The 22,227-nt window shown below is 36.3% G+C and overlaps 1 protein-coding gene across 2 annotated transcripts in view; it reads right to left on the bottom strand.

Moving 5' to 3' along the window:
- Positions 1–22,227, bottom strand: part of SLC44A5 (solute carrier family 44 member 5) — a 330,443-nt gene that overhangs the window by 36,286 nt on the left and 271,930 nt on the right. For both annotated transcript variants that reach the window (XM_079128981.1, XM_079128980.1), the window contains exons 4-7: positions 20,850–20,934; positions 7,569–7,653; positions 3,561–3,686; positions 2,680–2,740 (exon numbers count right to left, since the gene is read on the bottom strand). In XM_079128981.1, coding sequence (XP_078985107.1) covers positions 2,680–2,740; positions 3,561–3,686; positions 7,569–7,653; positions 20,850–20,934 — 357 coding nt within the window. The remainder of the gene's footprint in view (positions 1–2,679; positions 2,741–3,560; positions 3,687–7,568; positions 7,654–20,849; positions 20,935–22,227) is intronic.

Consider the following 22,227-nt stretch of genomic DNA (forward strand, 5'->3'; position numbering starts at 1 on the left):
AGTAGAGAAAATATGAAGAAAGATTTAAAAAGTACACATTGTCCTAGCTCCCACATTGAACTCCATTAACATTTTGATGGATTTCCTTCCAGTCCTCCTTCTATAAATATTTTTCCCTTTGAAATCAAACTCATAATAGGATATATAGTGTTGTCCCTAGTTTCTTTCTCTTAATATTACTTATTTCCTTTTACAAAGTCTTTAATGAGAGAATTTTATTAGTGGCATAATATCCCATCTGCTGTTAAGAGGAGCACAAGATGATTGCAATGTTTATCTTAATCTCTCCCTCACTAGGCTATGAGGGGCTGTGCCTTATTCATCTTGTATATCAAATGTACATCTTATATTCTGCAATTCAATCTAATGATACTTGTAAGGGCAGGGACCATGTCTTATTTTATACCTATTGTATCTTACGTGACAAATGATTACTTTTATCTTTTCATACCATTTTTTAACACTATTCTTGGCTATAGACAGATGTTGCTTAGGGCTTCTTGGTGAGGGAGTTGTTTGCAGGGTTTACATCTTTGTTCCAGGGTCTTTAGTGACCCAGGGAAAAGTGACAAGGCAATAAACTCATGTATTTTCTGGGAACTTCTTTGATGTACTTGACTTTCTGCTTAATCCAATGACTATTATCTTTCTTCTGTTATTTTATGTTTTGATGATTAAATTATAAAAAGAGATACTTGAAAATTATTTACAAGATGAAAGATTTCAGAACTTTAGTGGAATGGGGAGTTTCACATGATGTTGCTGCCTGCAGCAATGAGACAGCGGGAATTTATCGGAGGCGGACTGGGAATGAACTACTTCTTTATCCTTTTGTGCTGCTTCCTTGCTTGCTTGCTTGCTCCCTAGTTTATAGAGGAAGAAAGAGAGGCTTGCTTGCTTTTACAGAAAGAGAGGCTTGCTTGCTTTTAGAGGAAGAGAGGCTTGCTTGCTTTTAGAGGTGCTACGCTTTCAGAGAGACTACGCTTTCAGAGAGGCTACTTCTATAGAGGTCTGCTGCTTCTTAGAGATGCTTCCTTCTCCCAGGTGAAGAGAATGTCTTATATACACTAAGGCAGCCAATCAGCTTAGGATTAAGTAGCACGATTGGAGCACGCACCACTGTACCAATCAAGAAAGAATGAGGAGGAGGAGCATCTGTTAACCACGAGCTCGGAAGAGATATCAACCAATCAGGCAAAAGGTCATGAGAGATCACGCCATGTTAACACTAATTATGCATCACCTCTTGGCCCAACGCCAGCTGCCATCTTAGAGCTACTGTATACATGTCTCTACAACATGATGCTATTTTGACAGTGATTTAATTCAGTCTACCTACTTTCCAAGAATGTCATCATCTCTAAATAAGAAATAATCCTCACCATCTAGAAAGACTAGAAAAACTAGAAAGAAAGAGGTCTAGAAAAACATCTAGAAAGACTCTAAGAGAAGCTCTTTAGCTCCAACTTTCATGCTAACTGGCTGAATCTCTTCACCTTTCCTTTACATTCCGATTCCACAGCTACTCCTGTTGCTTGCTATACACCTCCTTGAGATTCTTCTGGAAGCATTTGCCTACTTTGGTTAGTTTTGACAGTACTCCTTTCAATCCATACTTGGTCAGGGGTAGAAGAAACTTTGCAAATGCTTGTTCTGCTGGACTCCCACCACCCCAGTTCTGACTGCAATCACACTGCCACTCTGAGGGAATCCTTGGGGTGGTCCTCTGGGTGCATGAGGTTTCATCTGTTTTAAAAGCTATATATACTAATTGTGGAAAAATGGAGAAATAGGGAAAAAATAGAGAGAAAATACCCATAGTTTTACTACCCCCAAACAATCCCTTAATATTTGGTGTATTTCTTTCTGGTTTTTTTTTCTTTGAATAGATTTTGTTCACTTTAATGTCTTCATGCTTGTCAGTATAGTGTATATAATAATTTTCATTTTTGACATCATAATGTATATATGTTCATTTATTATAATATCTACACTTGATAATTCTAAAACATTTCTTTTAATGAATGCATCATAATTTATTTAAATGTTATCTTGTACTTGAATATTTTAGTGTTTGTGTTTCCTCTCTCTCTCTCTCTCTGAGTACTTTGAATAAACATTGCAATGGATATCTGTAAAGTTTTTTTTTTTTGGTAGTTAGAATTATATCCTTAATAAAGGAAAAAAAGTAGTTTTTTTTTTTTTCCTAAACAGAGTATCACTTTAAGTGAAGTTTAAAACTTTAAAGAAATAAAATGTAGACTCATTCAGAAGACATAAATATTTAAATTTCAAATCATAAAGACAAGTATATGTCTTGCCCCCTCCCCACAGCAATTTCTGAACAACAATTCTGGTTAAATCCAGAAAGATGTGTATGGGTATACATGCTTATGGAACTCCAAATAACCAATTGGATTGACTTTTAAAAATCAATTTTTCAATCTTTTTCTTGTGTGTTTATGTAGCAAAACCCAACAACTCAGACCTCTCATGAAATATCTCTGTCTAGAGTCAGGAGGATGGCTTTACCTTGGACGTCCTCCTAATTAACTCTGGAACCTCGGACCAGACAGAACCATTCCAGATCTTAGTTTCATCAACTGTGAAACATGGAGACTTAATTAAATAACTTCTTGGTAGAGTCTGTATTTCTAAGGTAAAATTACTACCACTTACAAGGTTTGCTTGGAAAAACTGCTGGGGGGCACTCATCATCCATTATGACTTCTGAGAGGGTCTGAAACAGAAAAAGAGTATATTAAATCATCAAAGGTCATGCAATGACTACTTTTATTCCCCATATAAAAGTTCTCTTTCCAAATGTAACTCCATAAATCTCATTGTCCCAAATTACTACCCCCAATAATAGTAACTGTAAGATCATCACATATGAATTCTTGTTTGACAAGCTCTTTTAAATGACTTAACCATGGTTCAAATCAACAATAATAAAACCAGACTTTCTAAAAGCGAAGCACACTTGTGAAGGTATGTACCTTTGTCTTAGCTATATCCTGGTGTCAATACTTCACACCTCCCCACATAACCCAGAAAATAGCATCTTCTCTACTGTAAAAGTCATTAATATTAACATAATTAGGCTTTAGAAATCCCTTATAAATTTAAAACCTAGACAGGTTTACTTTGTTGTTTAATGAGTATTTATCAAACTAGTCTTGGAAGTAAAATTTGTATTGTTAAGTTACTATGGGGCTTCATCACATATTAATGAAATGGTGACTGCAAATGACATTAAATCCTAACTCTTAACAGCAAAAATATCCATTCAGGTAGAGAATTTGCTGGTGCCAGGAAAAAGTTGAAGCTAACTTACCAGACTTCATAGCCTGTCTTAACACTCCAAGTCTGCACAATGATATTCTATAAATGGGGTGTGTTTTCATGACTGTGCATGTGCATTTGTGTTTTAATGAAATGGTGCCTTTAGTAATCATTTCCTAGATGTAGGGGCTTGTCCAGTAACAAATGATCATATTACACTTGAGACGGAGACAAAAGTTAAATTCTTCTCTAGTTGTAAGCTTAAACACACATACCTTTACAGGCTCAGCATTAGGCTTGCAAAATTGACGGTAGTATTGCCAATTACTTTCATTTGCTGTGTGCACAACTTGCATTTCCACATACGTTAAAAATCTTTCTGGGCACTTAGAGACACAGATCTATGAAGAATAGGAAAATAATGATGGGAACTGAATTAAAAAAATAAAGGAAGTATCCATAATGTTAGACTTGTAAATTATCCACTAAAATAATGAGCAAAGCAATGCTTTCTATCAGAGGAACTTAAACCAATTTCTAGTCTTATTGTAAAAAATTAAATTCCAAACACAGAGTTCCTCTCTGATGTTGATGCTGTGTTAAAACAAGCAGGTACTCTACAGTGATGGGCTTATTGTTAACTTTTGATTTTGACATAATTATAGATCTATAGGTAGTTGTAAGAAATAGATTCCACATAGCTTTTATTTGTTTCCCCCTAATGGCAAGGGTTTGAATAACTATAAAAAATAATTTAGCCAGGAAATTTATATTGTTACTGTCCTCTGACCTTATTTAGAGTGCACTAGTTTTATATTCACTCATCTATGTATATCTGTATGTGGGTGTAGCTCTGTGAAATCTTATCACATGTGTATATTTATGTGACTACTACCACAGGACAATGATGGCCTTTTTTTTTTTTTTCTTTCAAAACTAGGATTGAACCCAGGGGTGCTCTCCTATTGAGCTACATCCCCATCCCTTTAAAGAGTTTTTGAGATAGGATTTTGCTAAATTTTGGAGGATGGCCTCAAATTTGTAATCCTCCAATTTAGGACTCTTAAGTTACTGGGATTATAAGTATGCACCACCATGCCTGGAAATGATGGACTTTAAATAAAACTTTAAAAAATGATCTTCTGAATTAGAGATAAGAGGATGATTCAAGATTAACTTTGCCTGTGTACTTTGTGCATATGCAGGGTTAGAATCTTGTGTCCTTTTCTAAATATGAATAAGATGGTGATTTAAAGTGTTCTGAATGCTGATAACTTATGCCACAATAATCATCAGTGACAGTGAATTCTCAATGACAATTCTCAAAACAGAGTTTTATTCTTTAAGAAATAAGCAATTTTAGGGCTATTTATCACAATAAATCATTATTGTAGTCTTTTACCAACACCATGTAGACATGGGCAGAGAGGTCATCCATGTCATTATTTTATATTAATGATCTTAGGGTACTATCAGTGCCAAACCAAATTATTCATTCATGGAGCCACCATGAAATGACTGAATCCAATTAGTAATTCCATAAAAAGGCGGCATTACTATCAGTTTTACTTTTGTTTATAATAATAAAAAAAAACCAAAGGTAGGTCATAATAAGCCATCTGAGCTATAGTCAGCAATTAAACCTCTCTCTACTAATTCATTTCCTCCTTGTGAACTCCTCCTTTGAACTGACTTGCTTCATCTTCCCATCGTACTTTGGTAATTATTCTCACTGGCTGACCTCTATAGACAGTTAGGCAAAAACACTGCTGCTGGGCTGACGTCTCTCTTCCATCTTTTGGGTCATGTTTCGGCTATACACAAGGGTATTTGGTGTTGACCTCAAAGTGAAGTTAGTAGGATAACTAAGTGAATTCCTCAAATCTCACAGTGAACATTCTCTTGTTACAGCAGCAATGTAATCCTTCTAGAAGTTTTGACAAGGTAAACAACCCATCCCTCCACATTCATATCCCCATACATATTTTCTCTTTCATAGTCTCTCTCACACACATAATCTCTCACACATGCGCTCATTAACCTCTTCTTATAGTTTGGATATGGAATGTTTCCCAAAGGCTCATGTGTTGGCTTGGTCCCCAGAGCAGCAATGTATAGAGATGGGGTTTTGGGGAAGTAATTGGACCATCAGGGCACTAACGTCATCATAAATTAATCCATTGATGGATTCATAATGGTGTGGATTATGGGATGTGGTAGAAACTATAGGAGGTAGGATCTACTTGAAGGGAATGGATCCCTGGTGTACTCTATCTCATCCCTGACACCTCCACCCCTTTCTCTCTCTCTCCTTCCTGGCTGCCATGAGGTGAGCAGCTTTGCTCTGCGATGCCCTCCCTACCATGATGTTCTGCCTTACTACAGGCCCAGAATCAACAGAGGCAAGTGACTATGGACAGAAACCTGGAAAACCATAAACCAAAATAAACCTCTCCTCCTATGTTTTCTCAGGTATTTTTTTCATAGCAATAGAAAATTGACTAACACAACTCTGGAGGAAATATTAGAGGGGTCACGGGTACCCTGCTAAAAAATGCTGAAGAACTATATAGGTATATTCATGACATCCAACCTGTCCACATTTTTTGAAAGAAGGTTAAGGTCATCATCAATGCAAATGTCAAAAGTTCAGTCTGATTGCAGTTGATCTGAATAAATTAACATATTAGAAGATATTTCACAGACTTGATTATTTACTCAAAAAATGTTGAGTTAAAAGATAACTGAACTAGTTCTCCTGTTGGGTGCATTTCAGTGGATTTATAAAAGTGAGCACTGCAAGAGCTAATGCTTTCACAGGCTTTAAATGATGGTAGCAACTACTGAGTTGGGTTCATGATAATTTCTGCACTTACAAATACACACACCATGTATACCACACACATAAAAGTGCTGTGAATATAACACATAAAAGAAAGTAATTAAAATGGTAAAGTGAGGTTTGTTAAAGAGAATCACATCAAATTTCATCCCAGACACAAATGAGCTCTTAAAAAATAAAAAAAAAATAGCAACTGCTCTTTACTCTTTCCTTCTATCAGACCAATTTGTTCACTTCAAATAGGGTGCTGATTAGTAGCAATCAACATATAATTAGACAAAAATGAAGGTCACATTGAGGTTGGGTATCCTAATTGATCTCAGTCTGTCCTTTAAATGCTTGTGACACATGTCTGGGCCATGCTGGCAGTTATCAAAAACTTAATGCATAAAAATATGACTCAGATCGTACCATTGCCTGACAAACTAAGTGCAGGGCCACATTATTAGCATCTAAAACACATCCTGACTCAATTCTGATTCTCTGTGTACCACAAAGGGCACTTCAAATGTAGTTCTTTATCACTATTTTTATATCTCCAATTTATACAGGTTTAACATTCTAATGCAAATTAGAATGTGGCTGTTGGGAGAGGGAGTTGCGTTGAAGATTAAAACAATATATTTGCTATGAAGAAGATGATCTAGTAAATAATTTATGAAAAGTAATAAATAAGCATAATGTGTACTATTTTTTGTTTTATCATAGGAATGATAAATTTGGATAGTAAAGTGGAAAAACTCTTTAACGAAGTAGGAAGATATTAATTCACTCATTTTTTAATTTATTCGTTCCATAAATATTGACTTATCACCTATTTTGAGCCTGTTCCAGGTACTGGAGATGCAGAAGTGAACAAAACAGATAAGTACTTTACTCTCAAGCAGTTTGCCTTCTAGTAGGGGGAGATGTATAACAAATAAAAAATAAATATTTGTTTTAAGATGGTACTAAATGCTATGGAAAAAAAGAACTACAAAGGAGGATAGATCAAGAGGAATGACTGGGTGAGATTCTGATCTTAAATAGGCAGGTCTTCCTAAGAAAGTAACATTTCCTGAACAATGTGAAGACCAGTAATCAAGGTGTATAGTCATCTGGAGGAAGAGGATGTAAGGGAAGGGAAATGGTAAAATCAAAGGTTCAGAGTTAGAAGCTTTCCTGGGTCCTTTAAAGAACAACAGATATCAGTGTGACCTGAGTGTGGTAAGTAATGGGAGTGTCAGAGATGTGCTCAGGGAGTTGGGGTCAGACCACAAAGATTCCTTACTGATTCTAAAAATTTTAATCTCTTTTATTTTGATTGTCTATTTACAAACATGAAATCATACTTACGTTTTCCCACCACACATACACAGAACTCAAATGCGATTTCTGAATCATCTCATCCAAAACATTCAGAATTGCTAATACCTCCACAGTGAGTCATTTTTTCCCTTACCTGTGTGGTAGGACACTGTAGGCCTACCAGAATGGAGGGATGGACACATTTTAACAGATTAAAGTAAAACAAAATGGTCTTGTTCCTGTTAAAAAAAAAAAAAAGAAAGAAAGAAAGAAAGAAAACAACATAAATAATCTTTTTAGTAACTATGGAAATGTTCCATAACATTTCAGACCCCAATACTTTTCAACATGACCTTTTAGAATTGTCTTCATTTTCTCTAGATAACTGAAATATATTTTCAAACTCCCCTTTAAGTTGCTTAATAACTGAAACATATTTTTGTGATTGTAAAAATTTGAAATAATTAAATTTTCCATCAGCAAGGGATTGGTTAGATATAAAATTATATATTCATTAAAAGGAGTATTACATTGCCATTGAAAACAATGTTGAAGAACATAATGGAGAAATTCACAATACCCTAATTTTAAGAAGCAGCTTACTAAAGAGTATTAAAATATGATTTGATTTTAATTTTATAAAAACAGGTTTAACAAATTATATGCAGAGAAAATTATTTTATCTAAATATTGGAATAATATTTATCTAGTTAATTTTTGTATCTTTATATGTTTCTTAGTTAAAATAAATATGTATTACTTTGGTAATCTGAACAAAGATATATTGATATTTTCTATCTGTTTAAAATTATAATCAGTGACAGCTAATTAACCACTGTCTGTGGACTATTACTCTGCCATTCAACAAATCATGGCTCTCTTCTGAATCTCAACTTCCTCATTAGTCAAATGAAGATAATACCAGCACTACCTGCTTCACAATGGTAGTAGGAGGACCTAGGATAATGTGTAGTGGGCAAGATAAATGGTTATCCAATGTCAGTAAGCATGAGTAAAGCTGGGATATTTATTGAAAATCCTGATTCCTAACTCCTTCTCAACACTGAGAGCCCAAGTGGCTGAATGTGGGACCCAGGAAAAAGCATCATTTTCTCTCAGTTCTCCAGTGGATTCAGATATAGGAGGTCTATAGATCACATCTTAAGAAACACAGCCCTATGTATGAATATGTAACAACAAATCCCACCATTACATATAACTGTAATACACCAATAGAAATATGGGGGGTGAGGGAAGAAAATACATCCTGAACTACTCGAGAAAAATGTTTCCTAGCACCTTGTCAAATCTCCAATTAATCCATATGACTATATTTATAGCATAAACATAATGGACTGTTGAGCAATATTTTTCCTACTGGCTCAAAATCGGTAAGAAGGATCTAAATCCATAAAGAAAGTTCTCCACAAGAAACTGGAGCTAAATCCTTTCCTCACTCTATCCTCTTCCTGCCCCTGTCTGCATAAGCAAAAGATGGAGGCAGGGAGGCATATTGGAAAGAGCAGAGTTGGCAAGATACAATGATAAGAGTTAAGAGGAATTTCCCTTCCATCCTCGCTGAGGAGAGGGTGGTTTGTCTCTTCTCAAATCCAAATTATAGAGGGCTCTGAGAGAACCTCCCACAGAGACTGAAGGGACATGAGAGAAGGCAGACCAGCACATCATTTTCCATTTGAACACCTCTAATATGGCATGTGTGCTTCTGCTCCTCATTGAGAATGAAGAAATGAGACCCAAAGAGACCACAAAGAGTTGCAAAAAGTCAATGGAGAAGAAAGAAGGTAGGAGTGAGTAGCCTGTCATGGTAGGTAGGATGTGGAGTCAAGTAAATGGGATTTGAGCCCTTATGGTGGCACCTTCCTTTGCAATAAAAAACTGTGGATATGAAACACCAGGAATGGAACTAAAGGCATTTGGAGGAGAGCAAAACAGAGCTGATACTTCACATCAGACAACTACACTGCCATAAAAAATTTCCACCTGTTCCCTATGAGTGAGCCATTCTTTGGACGCTTGCTATAAAGAGCGTATTGATGGCCAATCAGTTATGTCTTAACTGTAATAACAAAAACCATGTGGGACTGTGTTGGGTAGTGGTCATCAACATAACAGACACTCATCCCTTTCCTTTTCCTATCATCTCTCACCACACAGCAAGAGAGCTAGAAGCAGAAAGACAAAAATGAAGTTAAAGAGCAGAACAGGCCCCCCTCCCACTCCAAGTTTCTTTGCAGGGTCAAACTTGCAAACCAGCTGGGGGATTGGAAGAAATAAGATTAAAAATTTAAATTGAATTACCCTAAAATTGTAACAACGGATCTAGAAACTATGTAAGAAGCAGGGAGATATAAGAAAGCATGGTTAAAATCAATGATAGGAGGAAAAAAATCTTATTTTGTGCTTGTATCCCATTGACATCAAATGGTTAATGCAGCTGGTTACTAATTCATACACAATATGCACAGGGCAACTTAGAGAATCCACACATGTCAGCTTGGCTTTCTCATCACTCAAGCAACTACACCATCTACACAACCTCACTATGCATATGAGGCAAATTTGTACCTAAATAAATAAACCATGTGTCATGGATCTCTGGATCCCTAAGGAGAAGTTAAAACTGTGAATGGTAAATCAGTAAGTGTCAGAAATCCACCATAGGTAAATTTGATTTATAAACTGCAAAATGCAACATAAACTCAAGTTATTCACCAGATTATGTTATCCTCAAGGGTATGAGCGATACCTTATTCATCTTTATGTCCCTACCTTGCCAAAATGTAGCCTAGTACTTGACCCATACTAGTCACTTATTAAATGTGGAATGAATGAAACCAATTCCAAAATAAGATTTTTCAAAGTCTTAGTTAAAATCCTCTTTAATTTTTCAGCCAAAATCTATAGTGATTCTACCAGTTTCTTTCATATATTCAAATTTCAGTGGACCTCACATTCCTTAGAGTACCCAGTAGATGATGTTGGTTGCAGCTGTTCAATTCTGAGGAAGCAATTGAAGAAGGACCTCATTATTTAATGGAAATCATATTTTCACCAAGAAATAAAGAGAAGCAACAGCAAACTACAAGTTAAAGATGATGTACCAAGCTCTACTCATCTCTTCCTGAGACATATTGAAATAAAATAATAAAAGTGCAAAAAAAGGAATAAACATTACACTAGCTAGGGTTAAAAGAGTTCAACAGTACATATGGAAGTGCGCTGAATGATGAATATATCCTACAGGACTATAGAAAGGATGAGGCAAGATTTGTCCTTTAGAAATCATGAAAAATGTTGGGCACAGAGTTGACAGTGAGAAATGTAGCCAAAAGCAGTAAGAGGGTTTATATATAGACCTCCAGAGTAAGTCAGCACCTCCCTACTTCTCCTGTAGCCCTACTCCTAGAATTCCAGCATCCAGGAAAAACAGGCAAAAACAGACACTTCATATCAAATGAACCTTCTGAGAATAACAAAGACTTGTGAGGTTGATATTCTGAACTACGTCCTTTTATATTATGGTATTTTGAAAGTCAGTGCCTGACATCATCTACCTGTTTTCCCATCAGCTCATGCTGTAGTGCAAGCTGACAGTCAGCAGAGTCCCATCCCCAGAAACAGTGCAGAATCCTCCGTGGAAAAATGACCTGCAAACACAGCAGCTGAGCAAATCCACACACTCATCCTCAGTCTTTGTTGGGTTAGAATGGATGATCAACCAGGAATATGCAACAAATGAGAAAACAGAAGGAAAAGACTAAGGTAAGCAGACAAAAGCTGAATGAAATTAAAATAATTTAAGTCACAGAGGGTCCTTTAACACACTTTCACCAAGTGTGGTGGCACATGCCTGTAATCCCTGGCTGAGGCAAGAGGATCAAAAATTTGAGGCCAGCCTTGGCAATTTAAGTGAGATGAAAAATGTATGGAATGAGGAGATCATTGAGAGGAATTTGGAAGATCCAAGGTATGGCTAATAATTTTTTAAAAGAGAGCTAATAAAAATTCAAGGAAAGAAGGCAGTAAAAAAATAACAAAAGAAAATATTCCAGAGCAGGCAAGAGTCATAGTTCCAGAGGAAAAAGCCACCGAGAAGTATGTGAGTAAGATTCATTAGACCAACTGAATACCAAGAAAAGCAGAACGGTCTTGAAATTTCTGAGGGGAATTGCATTTTGAGCTATAATTCTATAGCAAGACTGTCAACCAAATATATATAGAGAAAGGACAATGAAATGAGAGTAAAGGGGACATTTCAAGGGACTCAAAATTTACCTCCTATTTTTTCTTAGGAAGGTAACAGAATGTTCTTCAAAACAAAGGGTCAGCAAAGAAAGGAGCAGCTGTGGGACATGGAAACAGTGAATGAGACATACTTGTACTGAAAGAATGACTTGTTGCTTATTTGAAATTAAAATTTAACTGGGCATTCCATGTTTTTATTTGCTAAATCTGACAACTCTAGAAGTAGGATCCTATCTTCTGAGGTGTGAAAGCTCCAGAATTAATGCTATGCAATAGGCCTACAATTTACCAGGTCCTGAGTAGAGCTAAGGGACAGAGCTCTATAGGAAGATCTTCAGAGAAAAAGAGACCTCTGCAAAGTAACATGCTTGGGAAGGTAGAAAAGGTGGTCCTGATGACCTCTGTTCAAGATAATACTTGGGGGCAAACAACTTATACAAGAATGTCATTGCTCTATTTTGAAGCAAATTAAAATGTGAGATGATCTTATGTTACTATTAAAGTTTGAGGTTTTCAAAAATCCAGGAATGGAACCACCATATGACCCAACTATCCCACGCCTCAGGATATCCAAGATATCTAAAATCAGCATACTACTGTGTAGCAGCCACATCAAAGTTTATAGCAGCACAATTCACACTAGCCAAGCTATGGAACCACCCTAGGTGCCCTTCAACAGGTGAATGGATAAAGAAAATGTGGTATATGTACACCATAGATATTTACTCAGTCAGAAAGATGAATGAAATTGTAGCATTTGCAGTAAATGGGTGGAACTGGAGAATATCATGCTAAGGGAAATAAGCCAGATCCAGAAAATCAAGGGTCAAATTTTTTTCTCATAAGTGGAAATTAAATGAAAGTAAGAAAGAAAAGAAAGAAAGGAAGGAAGGAAGAAAGAAAGGAGGAAAAAGAAAAGAAAAATGAGGGAGGAATCTCATGAAAATAGAGTAAAGAAAAGGGACAAAGGGGGAGGAAAAGAGGGATGGGGAACGGGAGGAATGTGGAATGAATCTGGCCAAACTTTCCTATGTACATATATGAAGATATCACAGTGAATTTCATCTTTATGTATATTCACAATGTGCTTAATTTTAAAAATATAAATAAATAGAAAAAGATCAGTAGAGTAGAAAAAGTTAACAAGAGGAGGCAGGAGGGGGAGGAAAGGTGATGTACTTGGAACTGAAATGGAGCAAATTATATTCATGCTTGTATAATCATGTCAAAATAAACCCCAATATTATGCATAACTATAATGAACTAATAAAATTAGTCTGAGCTTTGATTTTTAGATCAGGGACATGATAGAAATGAAAATATAATAGCATGATAGAAATGAAAATATAATAACCTGGCAGTGAATAAAGATTGTATGGTTAAGACCAAATCTAAGTCTTTTATTGCTCCCAACTTCTGAAATCAACCTATCAACAGAACATGCTGGATTCTGTTGAAGCTGCAGACCTGAACACAAATGGTGACAAATTCAAGCATGTAAAAGAATAAATGCCGAAAGGTGGAAGGGAAAAGCAAAAGGGGGAGAAGGGAGATGAAAAGTGGGGACATGAAGAGGCGTCAAGAGGCGGTCAAAAGTTAGTAGAACAGGAAGATGGCGTCTGGCATGCTGCTGCTTGTGGTGCCTCTGTAGCTGGCAGCAGGTGGACTGCTCTGAAACTCTGGGGAGTTACTGCAGCAAAGACTTCAACAGAGCTGATCAGGGAGGGTTTCTGAGACCTCCATGGGGCCAGCATTAGCAGTCCCGGGTCCAGCCTTATTTAGAATTCCAGCCTTTTGGATAATATCTTTTGGATGGCATCTCCCCAAAACAGACACAGCATTAAAGTTAACAGGTATAGGAGAAAAAACCCACAGAAACTTATCAAAGTTGAGAGCAATATAGACATTGATCCTGAACATGATCACCTGAAACAGAATCATGTCCTTTGTGGCTATTGCTATGAGAAGGTGCACAAGGAGATCGCAGAAAGTAGACGGCGGTTAGGGAAACAAAGGCTCCCCTGGTGGAGCTGTCATGCTGCACACTGGAGAGACACTAAATGAGCACGATCAGGGCAAGAGGATCCTCGAACAAGACAGGAAATGGTCAGCCTGGTTCCCCCAGAACTAACATCAAAGATATTAAAAGGATAACTTTACAGTAAACCACTGAAACAGAGGAAGTGTCTTGGCTTTATATTCTTAATTTAAAGAATATATCAAGAGTGCTTTAGTCAGATTTTTTGCTGACCAGCACAATCACAGAAGAGGAAAAGTGTATTTGAGGGCTCACAATTTCAGAGGTCTTAATTCATATAGATGGCTGGCTCCATTCTTCAGGGCTCAAGAAGAGGCTGAATATCACGGCAGAAGAGTGTGGCAGAGGGAAGCAGCTCACATCATCAGGAAGCAGAGAGGGAAAGAACGTCCACTCTCCAGATATAAAATACATACCCCAGAGCCACGCCCCAATTCCAATTTCTCCAGTCACACCCCACCACTTCAGTTGCCACTCAGTTAATACCTATCAGGAGACTAAATCACTGATTGAGTTAAGACTCTTACAACTCAATCATTTCCCCTCTGAACCTTGTTGCATTGTCTCACACATGAGCTTCTGGGAGACACTTCATAACAAAGAGTAATCTTTTAAAATGTTTATGCAAAAGCTCAATGGATAAATATATTTGTTCCTATTACACTGTTGGGTTTTAAGAGAAAATTAAATTTCCAGAACAAAAGTAAACAATTTACAATTTTAAAAAAGTTAGTAGGACGAGAAGTAGAGGTCCAGCATACCATCTAAAGGGACCAACAGGAAATCTAAAAGTAGCAATTTAACTATCAAACATGGGAGGAGAAGAAGGAGAAGGAAGTGGAGGTGGGGCAGGGGTGACTGTGTAAGTGAGCTCAATCTTTGTTTTCCTCAGCAGTCTCAATTGATATTATCTAAAGTTAATAAAGCACAAAATAAAAGAGTAAGCATATCTTTTGAAGTTATAGATATTTTAAAAATTGCCAAAAGAACTAAAACCAGAGAGAGAAAAGATTGTGGAGTAAAATCGTGGGTGAAGAGTCTTAGGATAGGAGACTATTAGTTTGATGATAAGCTCTCCATTACTGTTTGATCTGCGTTCACAGAAAATAATTTTGACACAAATTTTAAAAATTAAATTGTGGGTCTGGGCTTGTAGTGGGTTCAGTTAAACAGATTTGTCGGACACTCTTGCCATTCTGTGAAAGGTCCTGCAGTGAATGAAGACAAAGTTGTTAAACTGTTCCACATTGATGCCAAATTGAACACAAAACTTAAATGGAAGAGTTCTGTCCCCTCAAGCTTCCATTTTCCTTATTTAAGTCTCATCCTGGGGAAAGGGTAGTTCAGTCTGTCTTATTTGGGGAGTTCAGACAATGTTCGAAGTTGTTTTAACACAACCTTTATAAGCTGAAGTTTTTGTAGTAGCCAGAAGGTGGCATCAAAATCAATCAAGTTCTTTTTAGTGGAAATCTCAAAGGAAAGGTCTGTAACCCCAGTGTCATGAACAACTTCCCTGAGACTGAAAAGGCAGAGAAAGTTACACAGAATAACAAAGCACCCTGTTTTCCTTTGAAGCCTCTGTTTCATGTATCTTGATATTTTAGAAAACTCCCAGAGTTTCGCCTAGGGTTCTTTGGTTTAGCATAGATAAAGCACAAAAGGCCGGATTCTACATTTCAAATATGATCACACCCTCTCTAAACATGGAATTTAAGTTTGGTTCTAAGGAATGTCTTTCAGAGGTCAGAATCAAAGGACTGCTGTAAGGTCATCATGACACTATTGAGAACAAATATTGTAATGGTTACTGTCTAACAAGCATGTACCTTTGGTTTGGGGCTGCATCAGTTGCTTATACATTAATACACAAGCATTTCATTGTGGCACGAACACACAGGCTTATTTATTTATTTACTTATTGTAATTTAATAATAATCTTTACCAGCTCTGTTCAAGATTTCTAGACTTAGGTTGAACATGTTATAATGGAAAACCAATTTCCCTGCAACTCTTAACAGTGTGCAGCCTAAGGAGCACAGAATTTGGAGTTGGAACATGCTACCATTGCCATTTAGTAGTCAATGGGACCTTAATAAGGACTTCCACTTTTCTGAATTTCAGTTTCCAAATTTTCCAAATGAGAAAGTAATAATGATAGTTGCTTAGCAGTGTTGCTAAGCTCCTTGGTAGGAGCTTGATCTGCATTGCCCCTTTATTTTCATGTTTGGTAATGATCTCAGTGAGCTCCTGCTACAATGCCAGGCAGTCTTGAAGGGTGCTGAGGACATGGCAATGAGAAAGACAGAGAATGTCCCCGACCCCAAAGGACCATAGGCCCAGTAGAGAGAGGTAAGCAAAATCAATGATCAGCACAAATTCAGGGAGTCATTAAGTACCCATACCAGTAAGTAAGCATCTTGTGCCCAAGACCAACTGGTGTGCGTGTGGCTGCTTCACAGGGGACACCCACATCGTGCTTCATTTTAAAACTATGCATTGTGCTGAACACATTGGATTGAAATCTGTGACTTCTTCGACTCTATCTCTGAAAACCAAGGGATTCTTGAAGATTAACAATTCGAGAGGAACTTATTTACTGAATGCCTAGAATATTGAAATTGGAGGACTTTAACAAATGATGTGGTATGGAATATAAAAGTGCTTTGTAAATAAGAAAGACAATGACAGTTTCTCCTAAATTACTGTCCTCACTTAATTTTAGGATCATTATCAGGAAATTAGGCCAGTTAGCATGTGTCCCATAACCAAGGGTCAATGCTAAAAGGCAGTAAAGTGGGAATTTAATTCCAGGGTATGTATTCTGACAAAATGTTTTTTTTTTTTAACTTTATTTTTTAGAGAAAGGATTTTAATAGCTAAAGATATTCATTGTCTCAGTTTATATGACTTTTTTAAAAAGTCCTTGATTTTTAGAAAACTTGAGAGAGAATATAAAAGTAATATATAATTTTTGGTAGAAAATTACCATGCATATAAATCATATAAATAAGGAAATAAAAATTACTCATAACTTTATTTCATAATCCTATAATTATCTCTCATTAATACCTCCCATATCAATTTTTTTCAAAAAAGAAAAAAATGAAAAGCATATATTTTTCTGTATGATGCTTATTGTGAACAATTGAAACACTTCACAAATGTAAAAAGAAGCAACAAGAACGGTCTTTTCACAATGTAAAATGGATTGCGTCACTCTTGTACTGAACATCTTTCCATGGCCTTCCCCACATTTATACATAATCCAAATACTTTAGCAGCGCATGTAGGAACCACAAATCTGGTCCCACTTGTTTCTCACACATCTATCTGTTCATTTCTTTGTGTGCTGTATTCCAGCTTCTTCGACTTCTTTCTATTCCTGGAGAATCACCTCCCTCAGGATCTTGGTGCCTCTTGCCCCTGGCTTGAAAGCTCTTCCCAGGGCTTTAGTAAGGCCAGCACCTTTCTAGTCTTTGCATCTCAGTTGAAAAGTAGGACCCTTTCCAAAGCCCTCCTCCAACCTTGCAGCCATGAGGGAACTCCCCTTCATGGCACACCAGTCAATCTCCATCAGGTTTCAGGTTTTGTTTTCTTATCACCATTTGGAATTATCTTGTTTATTTACATCTCTATCTCCAGTCATCCTGTCACTGAAATGTGAGTTTCACGAGAGCAGATGGTTTGTCCACTGTGTGCAATTTAACCTCAGCCTTTAGAAGACTGTCTGGGACAAACCAGGGGCTTAATGAATATGTGAACAGAAATGAAAATATAATCTTTTGCTCAGAAATAATTACTGTAAGCATATGTATATCCTTTTGGACTTTTTTCTGTGCACATATAGGTGTTTTTATATCTGTAAATATAAGATATATAAGTACATAAGCATGCCCACAAAACAGAATTATACTCATGCTCTATTTTTAAAATTTAATTATTATTATTATTATTTTTATTTTGAGGCAGGGTCTCACTAAGTTGCTAAGTGCTTGCTAAGTTGCTGAGGTTGGCCTTGAACTTAGATCCTCCTGCCTCAGCCTCCCAATGCTGGAATTACAGGTGTGCTCCACTGTGCCCAGCTTATGCTCCATTTTAAGTAACTTAATTTTTGAGTTACTATATATCATAGGCACATTTCCATGCCAAAAATATATTTCTACACAACAATTTTTAAAGATTAAATGGTATGCTATTACATGACTGTATCATAATTTTTTTAAATTCAGTAACCTATTGATGGACATTTAGGCTATTTCCATTTTATTATTATTACACAGTATACCAGCTATCATTTGGGTTTGGAGCGTTTGTCCAAATGTCAGGTGTTAAAGGCTTAGGTCCCTAGCCTGTGGTGATACTGGGAGATGGTGAAGCCTTTAAGAGGTGAGTCCTAGTTGAAGGAAGATAAGTCATTGAAGGTGTACCCTTGAAGGGCACATTTTAACCCTGGACCCTTCTTGTCTCTCTCTCTCTGCTTCTCTGTTGCCGTGAGGTAAAGAGGCCTCCTCTGCCAAGTGTCCCACCATGATGTACTGTGTCACCACAAGTCCACAGCAACTGGACCAAGTGACCGTTGACTGAAACCTCTGAAAATATCAGCCCAAATAAACCTTTTCTCCTTTAAATGGTGTATCTTAGGCATTTTGTCAGAGCAATGGAAAGCTGAGTAATACAGCTATTGTAGTAGAAAATATATTATTTCCTTGAATAAGTTTCTAGGAGAAAAACTACTGAATCAAAAACAGTATACATGTTTGATAAATATTTGATAAAAATTGATATTATATCACACTACCACTTGTAGCAAATGAGGTGCTTGTTTCTCCTCATTCTAGCCAACACTTTGAAATTTTAATCTTTTAATTATTTTTTGAGGAGTACCGGGGATTACTGAACTCAGGGGCACTCAACCCTAGCCACATCCCTAGGTCTATTTTGTATTTTACATAGAGACAGGATCTCACTGAATTGCTTAGCACCTCATTTTTGCTGAGGCTGGCTTTGAACTTGAAATCCTCCTGCCTCGTTCTCCCAAGCTGCTAGGATTACAGGCATGAGCCACTGAGCTCAGCTAAATATTTGACATTCTAATATTAAAAAAAATCCATTAGTTTATGTTTTCTTTTTAAACTGTACTTCAACAGCAGTTTCTACTGTTACTGGTCATTATGTTATTTCCTATTTATGATTTTTACCTCTTTTTATATTGGATGATCACCTTTTCCTTTTTGATCTTCTAGTAGCAGCACGTATCATAAAGTTATTGACTGTTTTTTTTTCAGGGATAATTGCTCAAAATATTTATTTTTCCTGGATTGAGTCTTGTCTAGACTTTAAGTTTGGCAGTGACTTAAGGTAACTTACCTGTGTGATAATGTTCCTTAAAATGGCTCTTGTTTTGGGATTTTAGCAATACATTTAGAAAAGGTCACTTTACCTCATAATTCTACAAATATACCCTTAATTTTCTTTTGTTACTTTTCTGAATTATATTGTATGTACAAAATTTTCAGTGTTTGTTTTGGAGGACATTTAAATATATAAAAGAAAATTATAAAAATACTAGTGAAATATAGGAGAATGTTATTTTGGGGAGAAGGAAAGCAATTAACAATCATGACAAAATTCAGGAACTATAAGGAAACATCTATAGAATTGACTATTGAAAATGGAAATATAATTTCCACTGCTTGATTACATTTAATTAAATGGGCTATTATTTACTATCCACATGTAGTTGAAGGTATGTTAAGATTTAATAACGATATTGTTATTATAAATAATACTTCAATGAGCATGTCTGTGTATTAAGCAAGGATTTTCTTTGTATAATCTTTACATCCTAAAATTTGTGGTGTCACATTTTCATTCAAAATAAATGGGTCATTGGTACAGGTCTAGAAAACTTATTGTTATGAAAACCCTTTTAAAAATAGCCTGTTTTAAAGAACCAAAGATTTAGAGATTTATTTGATTTTTTTTTTTCTTTTTACCACCTGGTGCTTCTTTGTCCTTCATAGTATGAAGGTTTTGTTGGCAACGTCTAAGATTTCCTAAGTTAGTGAGGTTAAAATAAGAATCACCCACCCTGAATCAGAATTTACTCCAGTTGTCCCTAAGAGGCAGAGGATCATTCCTGGGAGTAGATTTATCTCCATAAACTCAACCTGACATGATTAAGGATTTGTCTTGGACTCCTCTAAATTTCTGAGTTTTCTTGATGGTCTGTAATAATTCTATTTGTAAATTTTGTTGACTTTTTAAAAATTTGTATATCTCCTGAAATAATAAGCTCGTGGTTAGGGGTGGGTAGCATAAGACCAAAACTGAAGTGTTCTGAACCATGTGTTTGGGTGTTGGAAGTGTTGGGGAACTATTGCTGCTTCTTATTTTTTTAAACCACCTCAAATCGAGCTTTCGTGGGAACTGAATAGATTATGAAGACCCAGGAGATTTAGCAACAACCTCAGGTAGTGAAAGAAAGGAAATGGAGCTGTGAGAAATGAGAGAACATTTTTCAAAAATGTTGGATTTATGAGGTTTTGCTTTTTTTTTTTGTGAAGGAATATAAAACTTGCTTTCAGAAGTGGAAATATCTGTTCTGATTCACATTATAAAGGTGCCGTTTTGCTCAGCTACTCTGGGACAGTGTCCATACCTGCTAAGTTCATCTGAAAAGACTACCAAGCATCAAAGACCTTCTGGATATGTCCCTGGCTTTGAAGGGCAGAATGATTCCTCTGTGGGTGCTGTGACAAAAATAAACTACTGTACCGTCTGGCTTTTAGGCAGCTATTCAGGATTAGGTCTTCCAATAGCCCATTTCATAGAGCACTTTAAAATACGGCTACTGAGATACTTGTCTCATCCATCTTTAAGAATTATATTTTCACCAAGCAGAGCCTTCAGGCATTCTAATAAAATGCTACATGACAATGACATTGCATCTTAAGTCATATAGTATTGAACTTCCCAACTGCTTATAGCTATCTGTAGGAAAAGGGGTGGGGAAAGCCTCCTTTATGAATTTCAGTTTTCCTAAGCAGTCCAGAAGAACTGGTGTAAAAGCAATTTCTAGGTTCCAGCTTAGACAGTAATATCACACGAAACAAAAGTGACCATACTCACTCATTGGGGGTGCCCTTCTGACCACAAAAATGACCCTGGCTGTCTGTAGGATAGGCCACTCTTCTGGGGTCGCCATGTACCCAGGCTGCAGGAACAAGAAAGAACAGAAAGTCTATGAGCAATAGCTTGGCAACGGCAGTCTGATTTGTGATATTAGAATGCACTACTGCAACAGGCTAACCTTGCCCCTCAGTCACAGAAGATTATTGATTTTCTTCAAAGAGTAATTTCTTAATGAAAAGTAAAATAAAATATGGATGAATCAATCAGAAAGCACATTTCTCTTATTCTCTCAGGATTTATCTGGACTATAGCCAAAACATGAGGTAATGCACTTAGAAAATGACATTTATTAAAATGTGAACTAGAGGGCACAGTACAAAAGCTTGCTTGGCTAGAAGACACTTTTTCTAGGGTTCAAAACTATATGACTTCATAGCAGTGCTAATAAATTTACAGTAAGTAATATGATGTAATGTGTTTGGGTTATACATAAGTGAAAACCATTTGAATTTTTTTAAGGAATGAAACTACAATGCCCTGTTCAAATTGACTAGTTCTCTTTGATTTTAAGTGACATTATAAAGGCAAACAGAATCAACAGCAGAGGTAACACAGACTTAAGACACCATGAATTTTGTCTAATAATTTAAAGGCTTGATATATGTATGAAGTATTCTCAAACTTCATGAAAATTGAGGATTTGATTCTCTTTTTTTATGATGTTCCTGAGCTCTACCTCTTACAAACTCATCACCATTTTTTTAAAGAATCATAAACTTGATTTGGTGCTAGATTTTATAATTACAGAAAGTAATATTCATCAGGTAAACTGGGTGATGTTCCCTAGTTCTAACTAAAATGTTCTAACTTCTTCAGTTTGATTAATACCATTCCTAAAAATCCAGGAAATCTGTTGGTCATATAATGCTTGCCTCTGCATGTGGAAAACGCATCTTTTTGTCCTTTGCTTCCTTTAACATTTGCCCAGCTATCTCCTTACCCACATTTATTGAATTTGACAGTTCACGTTATAATTCAATCCCGCTTATGTATGTGGCCTGTGTGACTTGGGAAGATAAAAAAAATCAATTCTGAATTTTAATATGGAAGAGGAAATTTTCTCCCTATATTTTTTTTCTCATTGGTCCAAGGCTTTCTGTTCAGTATCTAAATACTCAGAAAAGCCTTCTTTGTCTAATTCTTTCTCCAATGTCATAGAGGCCAAATCAGTTTCATTTTCTAATACCTTCTTATGAAATCTGACTCATTCGAGTAGCTCTCTGCTGCCATATCTTCCCATCATTATTTCCCAGAATAAAGAAACCGGCCTATAAATATGGCATTTAAATGACATCTACGTGTTCAAAGCACAATG

The sequence above is a fragment of the Sciurus vulgaris genome (genome assembly GCF_902686455.1).
Source record: "Sciurus vulgaris genome assembly, chromosome: 1".
Taxonomy (NCBI): domain Eukaryota; kingdom Metazoa; phylum Chordata; class Mammalia; order Rodentia; family Sciuridae; genus Sciurus; species Sciurus vulgaris.